The following is a 16466-nucleotide window of genomic DNA, read 5'->3' as shown; positions in this document are numbered from 1 at the left end:
AAGCTGGCCAGTGGAGATGAGCACAGCCTGGCCAGATCCCAGAGCTGCATGTCTTCGGCCAGGTTTTGAAAAGGCAGAACTGTAAGTTGGCTTGGCTACAGGTCTCATCCACCAGGAGAACTGATTTGGCTCTTGGCTGAGAAAAGTGACTGATGAAAACAGCTGCACACGTAACATACAAGAAAACACACTTTTTATTATTATCGCTCAAAATCCTTTAGATTGCTCTAAATATGTGCTTGCAAAGGGAGCTTTATGCCAGGACCACTTCAAATCAGCAGCTTCTCTTCAAAACACAGTTCATCAGAATCCTTGGCACAACCAACCAACACACACGTCCTACTTCAGAGGCATGATACCCTTGCCATTTGCTGTTGACTGTAAGGTGACAGGAAAAAACTGTAAACACTGTTGATTCTCTTAAGAAATATTAACAATGCAGTGAAAGCATAGGCCTTTGCAAAAAGCATTCAACTCACAACCTGGAAATGTGCATTCCTGAGAAAAGAAGGACAGAAAAGGATACTTGCAGGCTACATGCTTTTTCTTACGACTTTATCGGTGCTCTTTTTTAAGTGCTTTTTCTCCTGCTTGCTTCTCCTTATACTGTTACAAAGTAAAGGTTACCTAATACCTGGATACCCTGTGAGCTCACCATCACAGAAATGCCAGAAGAGAAATTATCAAGGTTGGAGGGCACTTTCCATCAGATGACCACGGATGTTGTTACAGATGAGTCCACGTGGCTAACGGACCCCAAGGGACACAGAACACCCCCACTGAAGCTGTCACTTCCTTAACTGTTTGCCTCAGTAGTTTCTGGGAGCCTGTCATGGTGCACTTTGACTTTGAGGGTCTCTTAAAAGATAACATCAAAACTAAAATTCACTATGATTTCCCATACAACTCCACAAAGGGTGAATTTGGCATTAGTGCTATTGCTAAATAGAGAACACAAAGAAGACAAAAGACTTGCCCTCTATATTCCATTAAAGAAAAATTAAAAACAGGCGATTCTATTTCTTTGTATGGCCCTTGATCTGCCACATTTGAGAACAAATGCTTGGTCTGCTGAGTAGGTGAGCTGCTCACCAGACTGTCACTGGTTTCCAGGGGTGCCGTTCCTTGGTGATCTTGAGAGTGTATTGTTTCAGACGGGGGCAGTGCACGAGGAACGCTTCTACCACCTCCTTGCTGACCACACAGAAGCAGTGGATCTCCAGCAGATTTTGGCAGTGCCTAGCCAGATCTACTAGTGAGGAATTCAAGCCCTCTGAGGATGTGGTTTGTAACGTCAGCTTCTTTAGAGTACTGCTGTAGCTCTGGGTGACAAACCTAATCTGATCGACCATGTAATTGTAGGTGTTAAGCTGCAGCGTGCTCACAGGTATATTCAGCTTTAGGATCTGTGGTATTTTGCAGCCAGGGACCGTATGATCAAATTCTAGGTCTACACAGAGTTGAGGATGTTTTTGCCTGACAGCAGCCCACAGCTCTTCTGAAATGACTGGTATATATTTGTCCAGGCGCTCACAGAAAATGTCTAGATGTGTGAAAGCTGCTCTTCCTGGCTTGAGCAGCTCCAGAAATACATCACTGGACAAGCTGGCATAGTAAACCCCCAAGGCTGAGAGTCTGGGACACACACTGAGAACTTTCCTAATCGTGTCCGGCGCCACATTGCATACCAGAGTGTGGTTGTTGATGAACAGACTTTGCAAGTTTGGGTTAGTGGTAGCTAGGAGTTCAACAAGCTCACCATCAAGAGTAAAGGGCATATTTCGAAAATCAACATGCTGAAGATCTATCTGGTTGTTAGTGTCGCACATATTCCGTATGCTCTGCAGAATGTCCTGGCCTGAGTAGAAATAGGGGTTCTCTCCATGGCACACAATACACAGCTGCTGCAGCTTGCGATTCTGTTTTGCCAACACATCTAAGATGTGTGTCACATTCCTGCGGTTGACCTCTTTGGATTGGTCAAATCTGATCTTCAGGTGTTTGGTTTGGCTGAGGAACTGGCACAGGCTCTGCACGCCCTCCTCACCCTCTAAATCACAGCTAGAAGGGTAAAAGAAAAGGTCAGTCACTGTGGAAGATAAACTGAGCCAACAGAGAGAAGACTCTCCTTTACCAGTGTTCCGGCAGACACCAACAGATCGCACATTTCTTCTCACCAGGTGCCTGGCAAGCCACTGTAAGACCAAACTCTGAAGGAGTGAGGGGGCGAGGAGCCAGCTTCCAGAAAGACTATCAGTGAGGTAAGTACCATGCATGATGAAGATGACCTTTGTCTCCTGCTGTTTTCAAGTAGCAACTTGAAGGAACTTACCTGAGAACGTAACAGCACCCAAATCATCACCAGAGCAATTAATAAAAAAACCCACACTGCATAACACCACTTTCTCTATTATACAAAGAAACAATAGGCACAAAATAGAGCAACACACACAAATCACAAGTGATATCAATTAGCTGTCACAGTGGAGTGCTGTAAACATGCACTGATACATAATGCTCTTGATACATCTGCAGAGATGCAGAAACCCATTCCTCTTACCTGATCTCTGTGAAATGCCAAACAGAGCTGGAAGACACAGCCCTAGCCCACTGCTTGCACACCTGGAAGACTGTGTACCTATCTCGAAGAGAAAGGTGGTAGAAAATTTGGATGAGGATTTCTTCTGGGATGTAGCTCCATGGGTCTGGGGCTGGGGCAGGCATGTTGCTGATTCAGTCAGGTTCAGAAATTGGAGAAATTTCCAAAACGACAGTGAATTTTCAAACAACCCTGTTAAAAATAAATAAATATTTAGCATTTATGTATGAAGTCAAACCAATGTGAACAGATCACAGGGGGAGTCAGCGCTATTCTAAACTTGAAACTTCATCAAAATTTGAAATTCAGCACAAAAACGGAGGAAATCCACTGGCCAAATGTCTGCACATTATTTCCAACCTACAAAGCTGGGAAATACTTTTCAAGCACTGAAGATGTCAGATCAAGTCTATAGGTTAAAAAAGGCCTGTATTCCCACAGCAAGGGTTTTGCTACTGTAAGTAATAGAAACGCAAGAGAATTTTCCAGTACTGCTGCACTGGTATGCAAAGAGCTGAGACAGATTTCTCAAACTGTGGGGAGAAAAACCTCTTTGCAAGCAGAAGCTCTACATAGAAAACAGCTCCACACTTTTGTACTGATTGTGAAACAAAAGGCTCATAGCACAGCGACCCTTACCTGTAATAAGATGCCCTGGTTTGACAGAAATGTTTTACTACATAAATGTTTTATTACTGTTGATCCACTCATTATAAATCCCAGTTACACATGCCTGACTTAGAAACGGGAAAGCACATTCTGATTAACCTTATATGTGAGGTATAAACACCTGGGACAAAGGCTGAGATCGACAGCACCTGAACATTGCAGTATTTTCCACATATTTTTTCTAGACGTTTTGCTTAAATAAAAACATCAAATAAAACCACCAATACAACACAGTTTTTCTGTCCCCACCATAAGTCAAAGCAGGATTTTTAAATGAGAGAGCTGTGCAGCCTGCAAGCATTCTCCTTCCTGGGACAGCGCTGGGGAACGAGCCGTGTCCCACAGCCTCCCTGAGTTTCGGGCAAGTCGTCTTGCTTCTGAAGCCCCAGGCTCTGGAGTCCCAGCGTTGTTTCATCGCAGCAGTTTGTGCCTAACTACTGGAGACCTCTGATGCAAAGAATAAAGCTCGGAGAAGAGCAGAAGGCCGCTTTTTTTTTTTCAAGAATCTGCTTTCAAGTGTGACTCATTCTTTTCAGCATGGGATGGCAGCAGCACAGCCGCTATCGCATCTGCCATCGTCCCAGCGACTGCAGCGCTTCCCCCAGCGCTGAGCGGCCGGAGGACTCAGCCGTGCTTCCTTCCGGGGACTCCGCTGCTCGTTGCTTCCTCCGACAAGCTCCTCGCTTTCAGCGTCGCAAACGCACCTCTGCCCAAACGCCAAACTGCCCTTTACCTAACGTGAAATCTCACGCGTCGCGCTCGCTTAGCGCTCAGCTATTTTTACCGGCCTTTGGAGTCATACGAAACGGACTGCGAACCTCCCAGAGTACAAAAGCAATTGCTCGGGAAAGCTTAAAGCCACGGCCCGAGAGGCGGCGGGCGCGCAGAAAGGAAAAGCGCTCGGCGTTGTGTGCGGCCCTGAGCGCGGCCCGCGGTGCGCGGCGGAGCCCACGGCCGCGCGGCGTGCCGGCTGCGTGGGCCGCGCTGCCTGCCCTCCGTCCCGCGGGGAGCGGCGTACCTCTCCCGGGCAGCGGGGCTTCACTCGCCTGTCACGAACAACGCGCCCCGGGGGCGGGGGGGGCAGCGATCGCCGCGCACCGGAGCTGCCGGCCGGGGATTCCCCGCGGGCGGGCGGCGCTTCCCGCCGTCCCTCACGGCCGCGCAGAGGCGGAAGTAGCGGCGCCGAGGCCGAGCGGCGGCGGCGGCGGCGGCGGGAGGTAAGGGCCCCCCCACACGCACACATGCACGGCACGGCGGCTCGGGGCCCGGTGGGCCGAGGGATGCGCCGCCCCGTGCGTGGGGCGGTAGTTCGCGTGGGGCGGCAGCCCGGCCCCCGCTGCCCCGTGTGGGAGGTGGGGCCCCGGGCCGGAGGTGAGGACCTGAAGCCGCTGCCAGGCTGAGAGCTGCGGCTGGGCAGCCCGATGAACGGGAGGCCCCGGAGACCTGTAGCGGCATGGAGTATCCAAAGGGCATGTAAGAAAAAGGAGACGGACTCTGCAGTGGGATCTGTTGTGATAGGACAAGGGGAAATGGGTTCAAACTAAGAAAGGGCAGATTTAGATCGGAGATAAGGAAGTTCTTTACACTGAGGGCGGTGAGGCAGTGGCACGGGCTGCCCAGAGAGGTGGTGCTGCCCCGGCCCTGCAGACAGCCGAGGTCAGGGAACGGGGCCATGAGCACTGATGGAGCTGTGGGTGTTCCTGCTCACTGCAGGGATCAGGAGCAGATGGACCTTAAGGTCCCTTCCAACTCAAACCATTCTAACATTACATTAGCTGGCCAGCAAGGCACAGACACAGTGAGAATGGAGAGGTGGATGTGCCATCATCCAGGGGACATACTGGGAGAGGGATCCTAAAAGAGCTAGGACCTAAAATGAAGAGAGACCCCCCAAGTGCATGGCTGCACAAGTCAGGGCTTAGCAGTGCAGCGCTGGAAGTCATACATGTGCACTGAACCACACAGAATTTGTGTGCCCAAACTGATTTCACATCCCCTCCAACACCCGTGACCTCAGGACCGGTCAAAGTCCAAGGTGACAGCACCAGGGTAAAGGCAGTTCTTCTGGGCCCTGTGTGGCCGCAAAGCCTGCTCTGCTTTATTAGGAGCAGGTTACAAGCCCCTGATTGGCACTGGTGAAGAGAAACGCTGGGATTCCCAGCCTGTGAGAGGGGCTTGTAAGGCTGCACTGTGTTCAGGCTGTGTGTGTCAGCAGCTCTGCAGTGTGTTTTGTGCTGGGTCCTACATAGGATCCTGCTGTGGTTATGATTTGCATCAGGCTCTGTGCATCTCTTCTCATGTTGTGCTGTATCTCAGGATTTTGGAGGCTTTGCACCATAGATTATCTTTGCTGGATAGGCAGGTTTGGATTCTCTGGAGCATACTTCTCAACAGCTTTGTAAACAGAGAGCAAAGCCTTTACAGTGGCTGTGGGGGTTACTGATACTGCATGCGAGGTTGGAAAGATCTGATACACCTTGTTACTGTAAAGTTCTAGGTAAATCAGTTTGCAATCTACAGTCCCAGCATACATCTTGGTGTTGTGATCTTACTGTGCTGAGGAGAAATGAGGCTATAGAGTATTTTTGGACTACAAATGGATTCCAGTGGACAATGAACACAGAGTTTTGTGAGCTGCCAAGTCTTCGGGTCACCAAGTCCCATTGTGCTGATCTTTACAAAATAACAGTAAATTCTTTAAAGGGTATACTTGCATTAGCAATATTGCTACCTCCTTCAAAAAACAAGGGCACATCCTTATGATCTTGTCATGCTTGTGCTCTGCTGATATCAGGCCATTTTTTCTGTGGTCTCTCAGGTGACCTGTATGATTTTGTAGGTGCTGAAGATGGCAGGTAGCTCGGCTCCATGGATCGGCAGCGCGTACCTCTTCCTTCAGTCAACATGCAAGACTATCATTCTGCCAAACCTCTATGAAAGCTCTCAGAAGAAGCCCTGCGTGTTCAAGGCACTGAAGCTTGCATTAGCAGGTACCCATCCTCTCTGGTGTCCTGGCAAACTGAAATCTCATGTCTTGCCTTAGTTTAATCCCCCCACTCAAAGGTAAGGAACGCTGGTACTTACTCTACAAATCCAAGACACAGCTAACAGATAGGATGACTGCAATTTCATGCAACCTAGTCCATCTCTTTCACAATTTCAGGCAGTGATTTGACTTTGGGTACAACTGGATGCAAAACCTTCTCTGTCATCCATGCTAACATATCTCCCTCGTAACTGAGATGGGCTAGTGTAGGGATAACAGATGTATAGTTAACAGAATAAACAGTTCAAATAGTATGCTAGTGAAGATGTATAACAAGAAAGATTATCACAGTGGAAGAGGATAATCAAAAATAGATGGAATGTTCAGCTGTGCCCCAGGCTTGCAGTGGAAAAACTCCAAAGAGAGCAATCTCCAGAGATCCTTCCCTAGTGACAGTCAGCCCTTAAATGGGGTCTGGGAGAGGTGGAGCCTCTCCTCAGGCATGGAGAAGGCTGAGTTACTTAACAAGTTCTTTGCCTCAGTCATCACTGCCATGCAGGCTTCCCTTGCTTCTTGTGTCACTGAAGTTCTAGGTGGGGGTCAGGGGAGCAAAATCCCTCCCACTGTAGGAGCAGAGCAATTTGGAGACTGCCTCACAAGGCTGAGTGTGTATGCGACCAGATGGTAAGCTGGCTGCTGTGGTTGCCAAGCTGCTCTCCATCATATATGAAAAATCATAGCTGTCATGCAGAGTCCACAGTAACTGGAAATAGGGGAACGTCACTCCCATTTTTAAGAAAGGGATAAAGGAAGACCTGGGTAACTACGGGGCAGTGAGCCTTATCTCTGTGCCTGGGAAGATCATGGAACAGGTCCTCTTGGAATTCATGCTAAGGCACGTGCTAGAAGAGGTGATCCAAGAAGCCAGTGTGGCTTCACGAAGGGCAGATTGTACAGAACAGGCTGGGGATGGACTGTCTGGAGAGCAGCTCTGAGGGTCTTGATAGATAACAAGCTGAACGTGAACTCTAGCAACCCAGAAATACAAGGTGTCAGGGGAAATGATTAACTCCCTCTGCTTAGCACTCATTAGAATCTAGAATACTGCACCCAATTTTGGGTCCTGCAGTACAGGAAAGACATTGATAATGTGGAGCAAGTTCAGCAGAAGGCCACCAGGATGCTTGGTGAGGAGGTGCTGAGGAGCTGGGCCTGTTCACCCTGGAGCAGAGAAGGATTTGGGGGCACCTTCCACCAACCTGCCAATACCTGCAGGGAGGCTAGCCAGGGAGAGAATGACACACACTGATGGTGGTGAATGGGGAATGAGTGACAACAGGCATAAACCAAAACAAGAAAGGTAGGCAATGGATATGAGATCAAACATTTTCCTCTCAAGAGCAATCAAGCAGTTGCCCAGTTGTGTGTTCTCTGTCCTGGCATAGATAAAGTCCTTAGCAACTTGGTCTGACCTCAGAACTGACACTGCTTGGCAAAGGAGGGTGTGCTAAAGACTTCCTGGACTTCCTTCCAACTTGTACTGTCCTGTGAATGATCCTATTTTATGAATGTTTATTTAAGCACATTTATGTAGGAGGGCAAAAGATTGCAATTGGTATGAAACTTGATTCTCTGCTACAGAAACATGACTTCCTATTTTGAAGGCCATTTTTTATATTAGTGATAGCCAACAGAAGTTATTTTCTGACTTTAATAGGCACAATTACATTAGCTTCAGCTGTACTTAACACTATTTACATCAAAAACAGGTCTTGAGATACAGATAGCCATAGAAGTATGTTCCTTTACCTACCTGTGCACCAAGCAGATTGCAGACTAGTAGTAATTTGAAGAGTTTATCATATTTACCCAGAACAGCTGTCACAGTGCTTTTTACTTGTCATACAGCTGAGGACATAGTGTTTAACTGGGTTTGTGCAACTGTACTGTAATTTCTTCTGGCAGTCATCCATTTAACAAAGCTGGCTAGTTGATCCGGTGCAGGCCAGCTCCACATCCAAAGATGTGAAACAGCAGGAAGCCCAACAGTGTTGTCCGGTTAGGATCAATTTATGCCTGCTTTGTTCCACTGGAATGTGCATCTGCTCACACATTTAAAGGAAAGCTCTCAGTAATGCTAAACTCTACCATGCTCATTTGTACCTAAAAAGGACATGAAATCTGAAGCTGTCAGAAGTTTCAGAAAGAAGCTGTTTTTGAAGTTGCTGCCTCAGAAAGGTTTCCGTGTGTAGAACTTTTCCCTACCCCAGCCCTCTTGCCCTGTTATGCAAGCTTTTATTTAATTAGCATGTACAGAACACAAAGCACGAAGGAAGCAATTAACATACAAGGGCATTTCTGATCAGTAATCCTGCACAGAGTTAAAATGCTTCTCCTAAGTACGTAGTCCAAGTTATGCATCTAGCCCAAACTAAAGCTTCTGATGCAACCAACACACTGTAAACCCTGTAATACCACTGTTAGTGCATACTTTTAATTGCCAGGTCATTTGTCCTAGCTAATGCAGAACACACAGGTCTGCTTTGCCTAAAGTATTCCTCAGGCACATTTAAATAATGTCTTAATGTGTGGTTTAGAAATCACTGATACAGGGCAGCAGTCTGAGCAGATCCATCCATACTGCTTTGTGCAGCAACAGGCCAAGAGATCAATTTGGGTAGGGAAGCAGTACAGCCAGCCTCCCACAGGCTTCTGCTGCAAGAGAGAGCGAAGGAGACAAGGTAGATGCGCACAGCTAATTGAATTTAAGCACTGCTAGGAGAAGGAAGGATGAATGCCTGACCTCTCTCTGTTGTTCATGGCTCTCGAGCTCCCTCCACACTAACTTCAGAAGGTCCATCCTTACCTTGTCCTTGCTGACATTTATTGTGAATTAATTCTTTGTGCAAAGAAATTTAACAAGGCCCCACTCTGACAGCTGAAATTCTTGTGGCTGGGTCTGTCTTGTAGCTGGGTCTGTCACTTGCATGAAGGCATCAAGCCAGAAGTTACCTCTGGACACAGGGGTGGGGAAGAAATACTAGGTCTCCTTCCAGGACCTTTATTGCTGCATAAAACTCCAGCCACGGAGACAGAAATCTGGCTCAGAACTGAGCTGAACTGTGCGTTTTCATCATGTATCCTGTTGTGTACTGGTTTAATCTAGCCATTTCTTCCCTAAAAGTGGAACCTTGAACTTAAAGCCTCCCCCAGTGAACTGCGCTGGGATAATTATGTGGGCTGTAGTACCCAACAGCTTCATCTGGATGCCACACTTCAGGGATTCATCATTGCAGGGCAGCAAAATCTTAATCCTTTCCTCTTGGTTTTATATACAGGCTTTTCATCCCAGAGGACTTTATCACAGAAGATGATTGAAAAGCTACTCCATTGCAGGCTTGGTGGTGGATGGGAGTGGGTCTGGGTTGTCTGTCGCGTGCCTGGATAGTGACTCTGCTCACTTCTCCCTGCCAGACTCCACCGGCAGCGTGAATGGGGTGGACATGCTCAAAGTGCACTGCAGCCACCCACACCTGATAGTCCAGCTCAAATTCTGCAAGCGGGAGAACTGCCGCCGGTTCCTGCGGAGCTACCGGGAAGGAGAGCTCCAGACATCCCTCCAGAACCACCTCCAGCTCTCCTTGGCCATGACCACAGTGCCTCTAGAAATGGAGCTGAAGGCTGGCAATGAGCATCTGGACAGTATGCTGAAGGATGAGGATCGCTGCCTGGAGTGCATCTACAGAGAAAAGGTGAATGGGAGAGGGAGGGAAGCCAAGTAGTAATGAGAAGCAGTAGCACAGGATGCAAAGTGGGTGCACATCCTGCTCTGGCGCTGCGCACTGGGTTGCCAGTTTCTTCTTCACAATATTAATATGGAGAAGAGCTCTGCCCTTCCCAGAAAATATCTGGGCACTTTTCTGGAAGGGCCATAGAGTTGCCTACACCTTTCTCCCCTGCCTCGCACACCTCTTCCTCAACAATGGTAACTGTTCCTAAATTGGGCACGAGCATGAACACCATGCATTGCACCAACAGCTCGTGACAGAGTGGGGACATGCAGCATCTGCTGCCAGCAGGAGTAGGCTGCTATTCTGACAGAGATGACTCTCTCTCAAGGATGACATCTAAAATCTAGCTTATCTCACACTTTGGCACTGGCACACTAGTCCTACTAGCAGGAGCAGTGGGATCTTGTGATCTTACACAAAAGCAAAGCACCTGATGTGATTAAACTCATTGTCTTTTTCCTCTCCTGCTGTTCTTGTTCCAATTGGAACTACTGTTATCTGACAGCTTTGCTTCCCTCTCGGTGGTCTTTAGGAATAGGCAGTCTCTGCCTCCACAGGAAGATTAGGTACAAGAGCATGTCCTGGCAGGTTGATTTTCTGCAAGCATAGTGATGAAATGCAAACTGTTCACCCAGGACCAAACATGTGATAACACACACCCTTTCAACTTCTGCTTGCTGCTCCCTCCCTCTGATGAATTAGGTGACTGGACAAGAGAAATGGTTATTGTCTGTTCCCCAGAACTGACTCAGCCTGACCTCTGCCTACCAGTGCAGCAAGCAGAAAGATCAGTCACCAGCTGAGGGCAGTGCTGGGTACCAACGTGTGGTATGTGAGCTTCAACGCTAAACTGAGTCAGAGCACTTGACAGGTTTGACTCTGCAAATGCTGTGCACTATTTCCTTATCCCCTTTCTCCTTACTTTCTCTTTAGATATCAGACTGGTTTTCTCTTGGTTAGCAAGAAAAACTGGCTTGGAGAGGATGCAGGGAGCACTAGGAGCAACAAAACTCCTAAAGTAAAGGAGGAGAAGGTAGGGAAAAAGAGGGAGTTGCTTGCTTTGGTGGCCATGAGCTGTTAGATCAGCTCACCCTGTTTCATAGGTCTCACTCTCATGGGGAGTAAATCAGAGAACCCCTGCTGCCTTAATTCTTGCAGTGAGCTTCTGAAAGTTAAGATTGGACTAGGAGCAATTTTGTGCGGCTTGAAAGTAGTCACTGATGCATGTGACAGACCCAGGAGGGGGATAGTGCCCATTTCATATCACATTGTAGATAGAAATTCACAGATTTACTGTCAGAACTCCATCAGACTATCTTATTTGACCAATTTACAACACAGGCTATTGCTATCTCACTGCTTCTCTCTCAACACCATGATCTTAAGCCACACTGAAAACCTGCCCTCCATATAAATACCTATACCTCTGTGTGATGGTGAACCTGGCACAAATCATCAGTGCTGTTTGCTTTACAGCCCGACCGCCTGCGGGATGAGGAAATCGCAGAGCTGGAGGAACACCTCAAGGGCCTGATTCTTCACCAGAACATAAACAACAACATGCCTTCCAAGGACTGCATGTCACCGAACTCCCCATCTCTACCTTCTCAAGGCAGCTCCCTTTCCCCACAAGTCACGTTTCTTTTTCAGGGACAGCAGTTTGGTGAGTAACTAGAATTGAGCCAGAGAACCTCAAAAGTCCAAAAGGGAGCATTAATGTCACCGCGTGGTTGGGTTTACCTCAGGTAAACCAAGAATCTCTGAGCTTCACATGGGGAAGGAGTGGCAGTAGTACTAAGATACTGCCACACTACTTCAGATCAGGTCTCAGCTCATTTTCGCCCTGGGATGTCTTGCTGGCCTGCTTAGCCCAGGCTCCCTGCGGTGCACCACTTGTTTCTGGTGATGTCCATTGCAGAAGGCTTTCAGGTAGTCCCTTGTAGCAGTTTTGGCTTGAGATCAGCTTGGTCTTTTCCGAATGTGCTTAAGGTGTGTGAACAGTCCCCAGTGCTAAACAGCTGAGGAGTGAGCTGCTGTCTGCATTTCAGTATTTTAAGGATGTATAGCTAGGGTGCAGGGGGCTTGGTCAGAAAGGCCTGGCTGAGTTGCTTTTGAAAGGCTGAAAAAAAAACCCAGTGTCAGAGAAAATTGAGCTCTGGCAAAGCACAGGACAGACTCATCCCTGGGAAGGAACTTCTTCACAGTGCAGTGACGGAGCACTGGCACAGGCTGCACAGAGAGGTGGTGGAGTCTCCTTCTCTGGAGATGTTCAAGACCTGCCTGGACGCCTACCTGTGCAACCTGGGCTAGGGAGCAAGCCCAGATACCCTGATGTTGAGGAAGGATTTTGGAAGGGGAATGGCCTGAGCCTGACAGGAGCCCAGACATGCCAGAGCTGGGAGCAGGTAAGTGGCACCCAAGCCACTGGCACTACTCAGTTGATTTTCCCTTGCCAGTATTAGAGGATTGTGTCAGAGTGCACAAGCCCCTGCCCGCAGCAAACCGGTCCCTTTAGCCTCACTGCTCTTGCACTTCTGCTCTGAACACAATGCTGCCCAGGTGTTACAACACCAGCAGACAAGCAGAGCAGCACAGCTGTTTAACAACTCACTGTGACTTCTGAACAGCCTCCCAGCTGCACAGAACACTGAGCAAACCTCAGATTGACCCTGCCTACATTACATCAGACATGAAATCATATGTTTTATCTGCCCTCTGTCCATTTCAGACAATAGATCACTCACACCAGCTGACCACCAGAAATTTGCCAAGCTCGTGTCCAAGAAGTGGAAGCAAGTGGGTCGCTCTTTGCAGAAGAACTGCCGGGCCCTGAGAGATCCTGCCATTGATAACCTGGCCCACGAATATGACCGAGAGGGACTGTATGAACAAGCCTATCAGATGCTTCTCCGGTTCATCCAGTCAGAGGGGAAGAAGGCAACGATAGCGCGACTCATTGCAGCCCTGGAAGAAAATGGTCTCACCAGCTTGTCTGAGGAGCTCTTGGGCCTCCATTCCAATGAGGACGACTCCTAGAGCCCAGAGGGTAGTGGCTTTGCTGAGGGCTTTCTTGCTTCAGCTAGTGTATTGAGACTGCTGCTAGCGTCTGGGAATGTAAAGCCTTGAAAATCACTGCAGGTTTATGTGCTGTTGGGAGTGCCTGTGGCAGTTTCTGTGCTCCCAGAAGCCAACACGGGGCTCTGATGTTCCCTCTTTCTTTCTGTTTCCAGAAGTTGATGTTACTTTCCCATGAACCACTGAAAGAGGCTTTCAGGCTGTCTTCCTTCAGGACTGAAATGTCACAGAGAAGCAGCCAGGAAAGTTAATGAGCCCCAGGGGAAGGTGGGAAGAGGTGAAAAACAAGGAAGGCATCTCAGAGAATTTCTTTGGGAAGCAAAGCCAGTGTTTCTTAGATGTGGCCCTGGGCCATCACCTGGAGAGCTGCAATATATTTTCTTATATTGACATTTATGCCTTCAGGCATGACACTGCGCAAAGACAAATGAAAAGTCAATTTTATATTGTTTTCTTTGTTATTCAAATGGGGAACATCACAGCAAGTATACCTGTCCTGCTGTACCCTGCTGTAGTTCCTTCCCACCCCACCACGTGAAGGTTCCCCTTTACAGTCATCGTCTTCCACAGGGCACAAGATCACTGCTGTAGAACTGATTTCTGTCAAAACAACATGGATAAGCACAAATTCAGAGGACAACTCCCAGCTCTTTCAGGACCATGGTGAGCTACAATATATTGACATCTAGCACTTCTCACCAGCCTGGAGGAGTGAAAAAGAAAACACAGTGCTGCAAGAAAAATCTACCGCCTTAGGGTCAGCAAGTTACCTACAGGACTGATTGGAACTGCTGCTGTACAGTACAGTGCAGCATCAGACACCAGCCAGACCCTGCTGAGCAGGCCTCTCCAACCAGCTGGCTGCCAGTGCCTTTGCTCTAACTGTCCTTGGCCTGCTGAGTTCACCAGAGAGTGTTGCTTGATCACACATCCTGAGTGTCAGGATTTGAACAGAGCCTTTCCAACAGCAGCGTTGTTGCTGTGTGACACTTGGGCATCAGCTTCTGTGCCTGGACATACCTGCCTTGCTTTTGGGGGCGAAATATTGCTTACAAGAGGAAGCACCCAAAACTCAGGGCTGATTCCTGCTTTCAGTTTCTGTGGGATAAAACTACTGTCTCCTGCTGTCTTGATGCAGGCTGCAGCAGAGTAGATTTCATACCTTTACCTATACCAAAGCACAGAGCAACAAGTTTCTAGCACAACGTGAGTCCCATGAAGCACAACAACCTGCTTTGACATACTCCCTATTTTTTACTGATAATTTTTACTTAGGCTTCTCTGTTAATTCTCTCCTTTGACCTTCCCATCCATAGGAAGGAGCAGCCAGTGGGTCCTGGAAGTTATGTCATATGGAGAGGGGGCAGAAGAGGGAAGAATGTTTTCTGTGTCCTGTCCTTTCCCTTCCAGCAATACCAGGGCTCTCCGCAAAAGGAAGTGAGTGTCTCTGCCAGGTTTTCTTTTGGAACCAGCAGAGTGATGCTGATCTTCGTTAGTTCAGGCTGCAGTGGGAATGCACCTCAAAACATTTAACTTTTCCTGACTGGGGAGCTCTGTTCAGCAGCAACCCACCTGGTCAATGGTATTTAAAAAAAAAATCAGAAACATGAAAATTACTTTAAGGGCAGCAATGTTTGTTCTTTATTTTACAACAAATGACCTTTCAGAAAACATGATTGTATGCATGGTCTGCTGCCTCTTTGGTAGTGAATATTTCTAAGTTCTCAGTCTATAGGTATTCATGTGCTCAATATTCACACACAGTTTTAAGACAGTGGCCCACTGGTGTGAGCTGCTAGCTTTTATATCATTTCTTAGTGCTCAAAATGAGAAATACTTATTCTTCAGCATCAACTTCAAGTAGAAAAAACTTTCTCTGCTGTTATTATAGAGGACTAAACATGAACACTTTTTGTTTTCTTTTTAATGCAAGCCTTGTGCATTTTGTTCCTTTGCTAGCAGTTGGACTGTGTGTTTCCTCTTACTCACAGATTCCCTCCCAAAAGTGCCATTAAGTGCTGGAGCTCCTGGCAACCTTTCTGGAATATCGTCATCCTTCACAGGTACCCTCATTGCAGAGATGCAAAGGAAAATGGTTTTCCAGTGATATTCCATAGCAGTATTATCCTGAGCACATGGGGTGGTTTGGGACCATAGCTGGGAGTGTTTCATGCCTTTTTAAAAATCAGGTATACCAGTAGTCATATGTTACGTGCAATGCACGTTTTGAGTCTGGTCTCAAGCAGACTCCTTCCTGCTAAAAGAGTTGGGGTTTTTCATTTGGTGCAAACATAGAGGCAGTTTTCACAGGTGCCTTAAAATGAAATAGATAAATTATGACATGAGAACCTGGTGTCATTTCCGTTGAGTTGACATGTGGTTAGGGAATGACTCTGTACTTGGGCCTGTTTTATGCAGAAGACTTTATAGCTATTTTGCACCAGCATGCCAGGACAAGGGAACTTACAGCATGCAGGACGGGAAGAAGCACTCACAAACCAAAAACATCAGCAGAGATTTGTTGAAGAAATTGTTGAGGAGTCTCTCTACCCGTGTTGGCAATGCAGTGAGTGAGGTCCTTTCCAATCCCTTCAATTCTGTGACTCTGTGAGTGAAACCAGAGAGTTACTTGCTGGGGATACCTGCTGGAAAGACAGCAGTCAGTGCTGGATGCTGACTTTCTTCCTTTCCTGAGCAAAGTTGTTGCACATTGCCCCTACTCTGGTGCCAAGACATGCAGGTGACCCTCCCTTAGAACTGCTTATACTGATTAGCTAACATCTATTGTGTGAGATAGGCTAAGAGCAGAGCTGCAGCTGAGTTGGGCCTCACCCATGTCCCTATGTGTAGAGATATGCCTGAAAAGAATACTGGTGGGGGAGGTGATGAAAACAGCACACGATATTAAAAGCAAATGAAGATAATGATTGGTTCTATGTAAAAAATGAAACAATAGACAAAATGTAAAACAGCAGAAACCAGGCCAAAGCACATGGCCAGGGAGGGATCCGAGAAGGCTTTTGTAGTGGTGCAGACTGTTTCTGTGGTTTTAGCAGTGTTTCAGATTGGAATGAGGCTCCTTTCAATCTGCCAGAAGGAATCAAAATGAATCCAAAGGAGGTTTTGAGCAATTTGTTTTGGCACAGCAGAGCTACAGCTGGGCAGCAAGAAGGAGTGGAAGTCAAAGTGCACAGCATGAGGTTTCTCAGAATGTAAACAAAGGGAGCACCCAGATGCAAAATGGGCACAAAGGAGAGCAATGGACTGCACTGGAAGACAGAGCCGACATTAGGCCTCTTGGATGCCAGTGAAAAATACACCATGGATTGTAATATACCTGCTGAAA

At 47.5% G+C, this 16466-nt stretch overlaps 2 protein-coding genes across 3 annotated transcripts; one reads left to right on the top strand and one right to left on the bottom strand.

Moving 5' to 3' along the window:
- Positions 1-599: 599 nt before the first annotated feature.
- FBXL8 (F-box and leucine rich repeat protein 8) lies at positions 600-2778 on the bottom strand. The gene is made up of 2 exons (XM_065733452.1): positions 2561-2778; positions 600-2061 (listed from the first exon to the last, which is right to left on the bottom strand). Exons 1-2 carry the CDS (start codon positions 2722-2724, stop codon positions 1089-1091), a joined length of 1137 nt encoding a protein of 378 aa, XP_065589524.1. The 5' UTR covers positions 2725-2778; the 3' UTR covers positions 600-1088.
- A 1677-nt stretch (positions 2779-4455) lies between these two features.
- Positions 4456-15078, top strand: TRADD (TNFRSF1A associated via death domain). Of its 2 annotated transcripts, XM_065733449.1 has the most exons (6): positions 4472-4485; positions 6108-6258; positions 9729-10006; positions 11522-11708; positions 12774-13091; positions 13276-15078. In XM_065733449.1, exons 2-5 carry the CDS (start codon positions 6117-6119, stop codon positions 13079-13081), a joined length of 915 nt encoding a protein of 304 aa, XP_065589521.1. In that variant the 5' UTR covers positions 4472-4485; positions 6108-6116; the 3' UTR covers positions 13082-13091; positions 13276-15078. The 2 variants fall into 2 exon arrangements, with proteins under 2 accessions (XP_065589523.1, XP_065589521.1); XM_065733451.1 differs by having other exon boundaries at positions 4456-4485; positions 12774-15078.
- The last annotated feature ends 1388 nt before the right edge of the window (positions 15079-16466 follow it).

Source organism: Cyrtonyx montezumae, unplaced genomic scaffold (assembly GCF_038088225.1).
Source record: "Cyrtonyx montezumae isolate F1298 unplaced genomic scaffold, pur_monq_1.0 scaffold_17, whole genome shotgun sequence".
NCBI classification, from domain to species: Eukaryota; Metazoa; Chordata; class Aves; order Galliformes; family Odontophoridae; genus Cyrtonyx; species Cyrtonyx montezumae.
Note: the sequence above shows the minus strand (reverse complement) of the source record. Positions and strands in the feature narration are given on the sequence as shown.

Excerpts from the sequence above, each read along its gene's own strand:
- TRADD (XM_065733451.1), top strand. The coding sequence starts at position 6,117 with ATGGCAGGTAGCTCGGCTCCATGGATCGGCAGCGCGTACCTCTTCCTT. Across the intron at positions 6,259-9,728 it reads ACTGAAGCTTGCATTAGCAG|ACTCCACCGGCAGCGTGAAT; the intron begins GTACCCATCCTC and ends TCTCCCTGCCAG. Across the intron at positions 11,709-12,773 it reads TTTTCAGGGACAGCAGTTTG|ACAATAGATCACTCACACCA; the intron begins GTGAGTAACTAG and ends TGTCCATTTCAG.
- FBXL8 (XM_065733452.1), bottom strand. The coding sequence starts at position 2,724 with ATGCCTGCCCCAGCCCCAGACCCATGGAGCTACATCCCAGAAGAAATC. Across the intron at positions 2,062-2,560 it reads TGGCATTTCACAGAGATCAG|CTGTGATTTAGAGGGTGAGG; the intron begins GTAAGAGGAATG and ends TTACCCTTCTAG.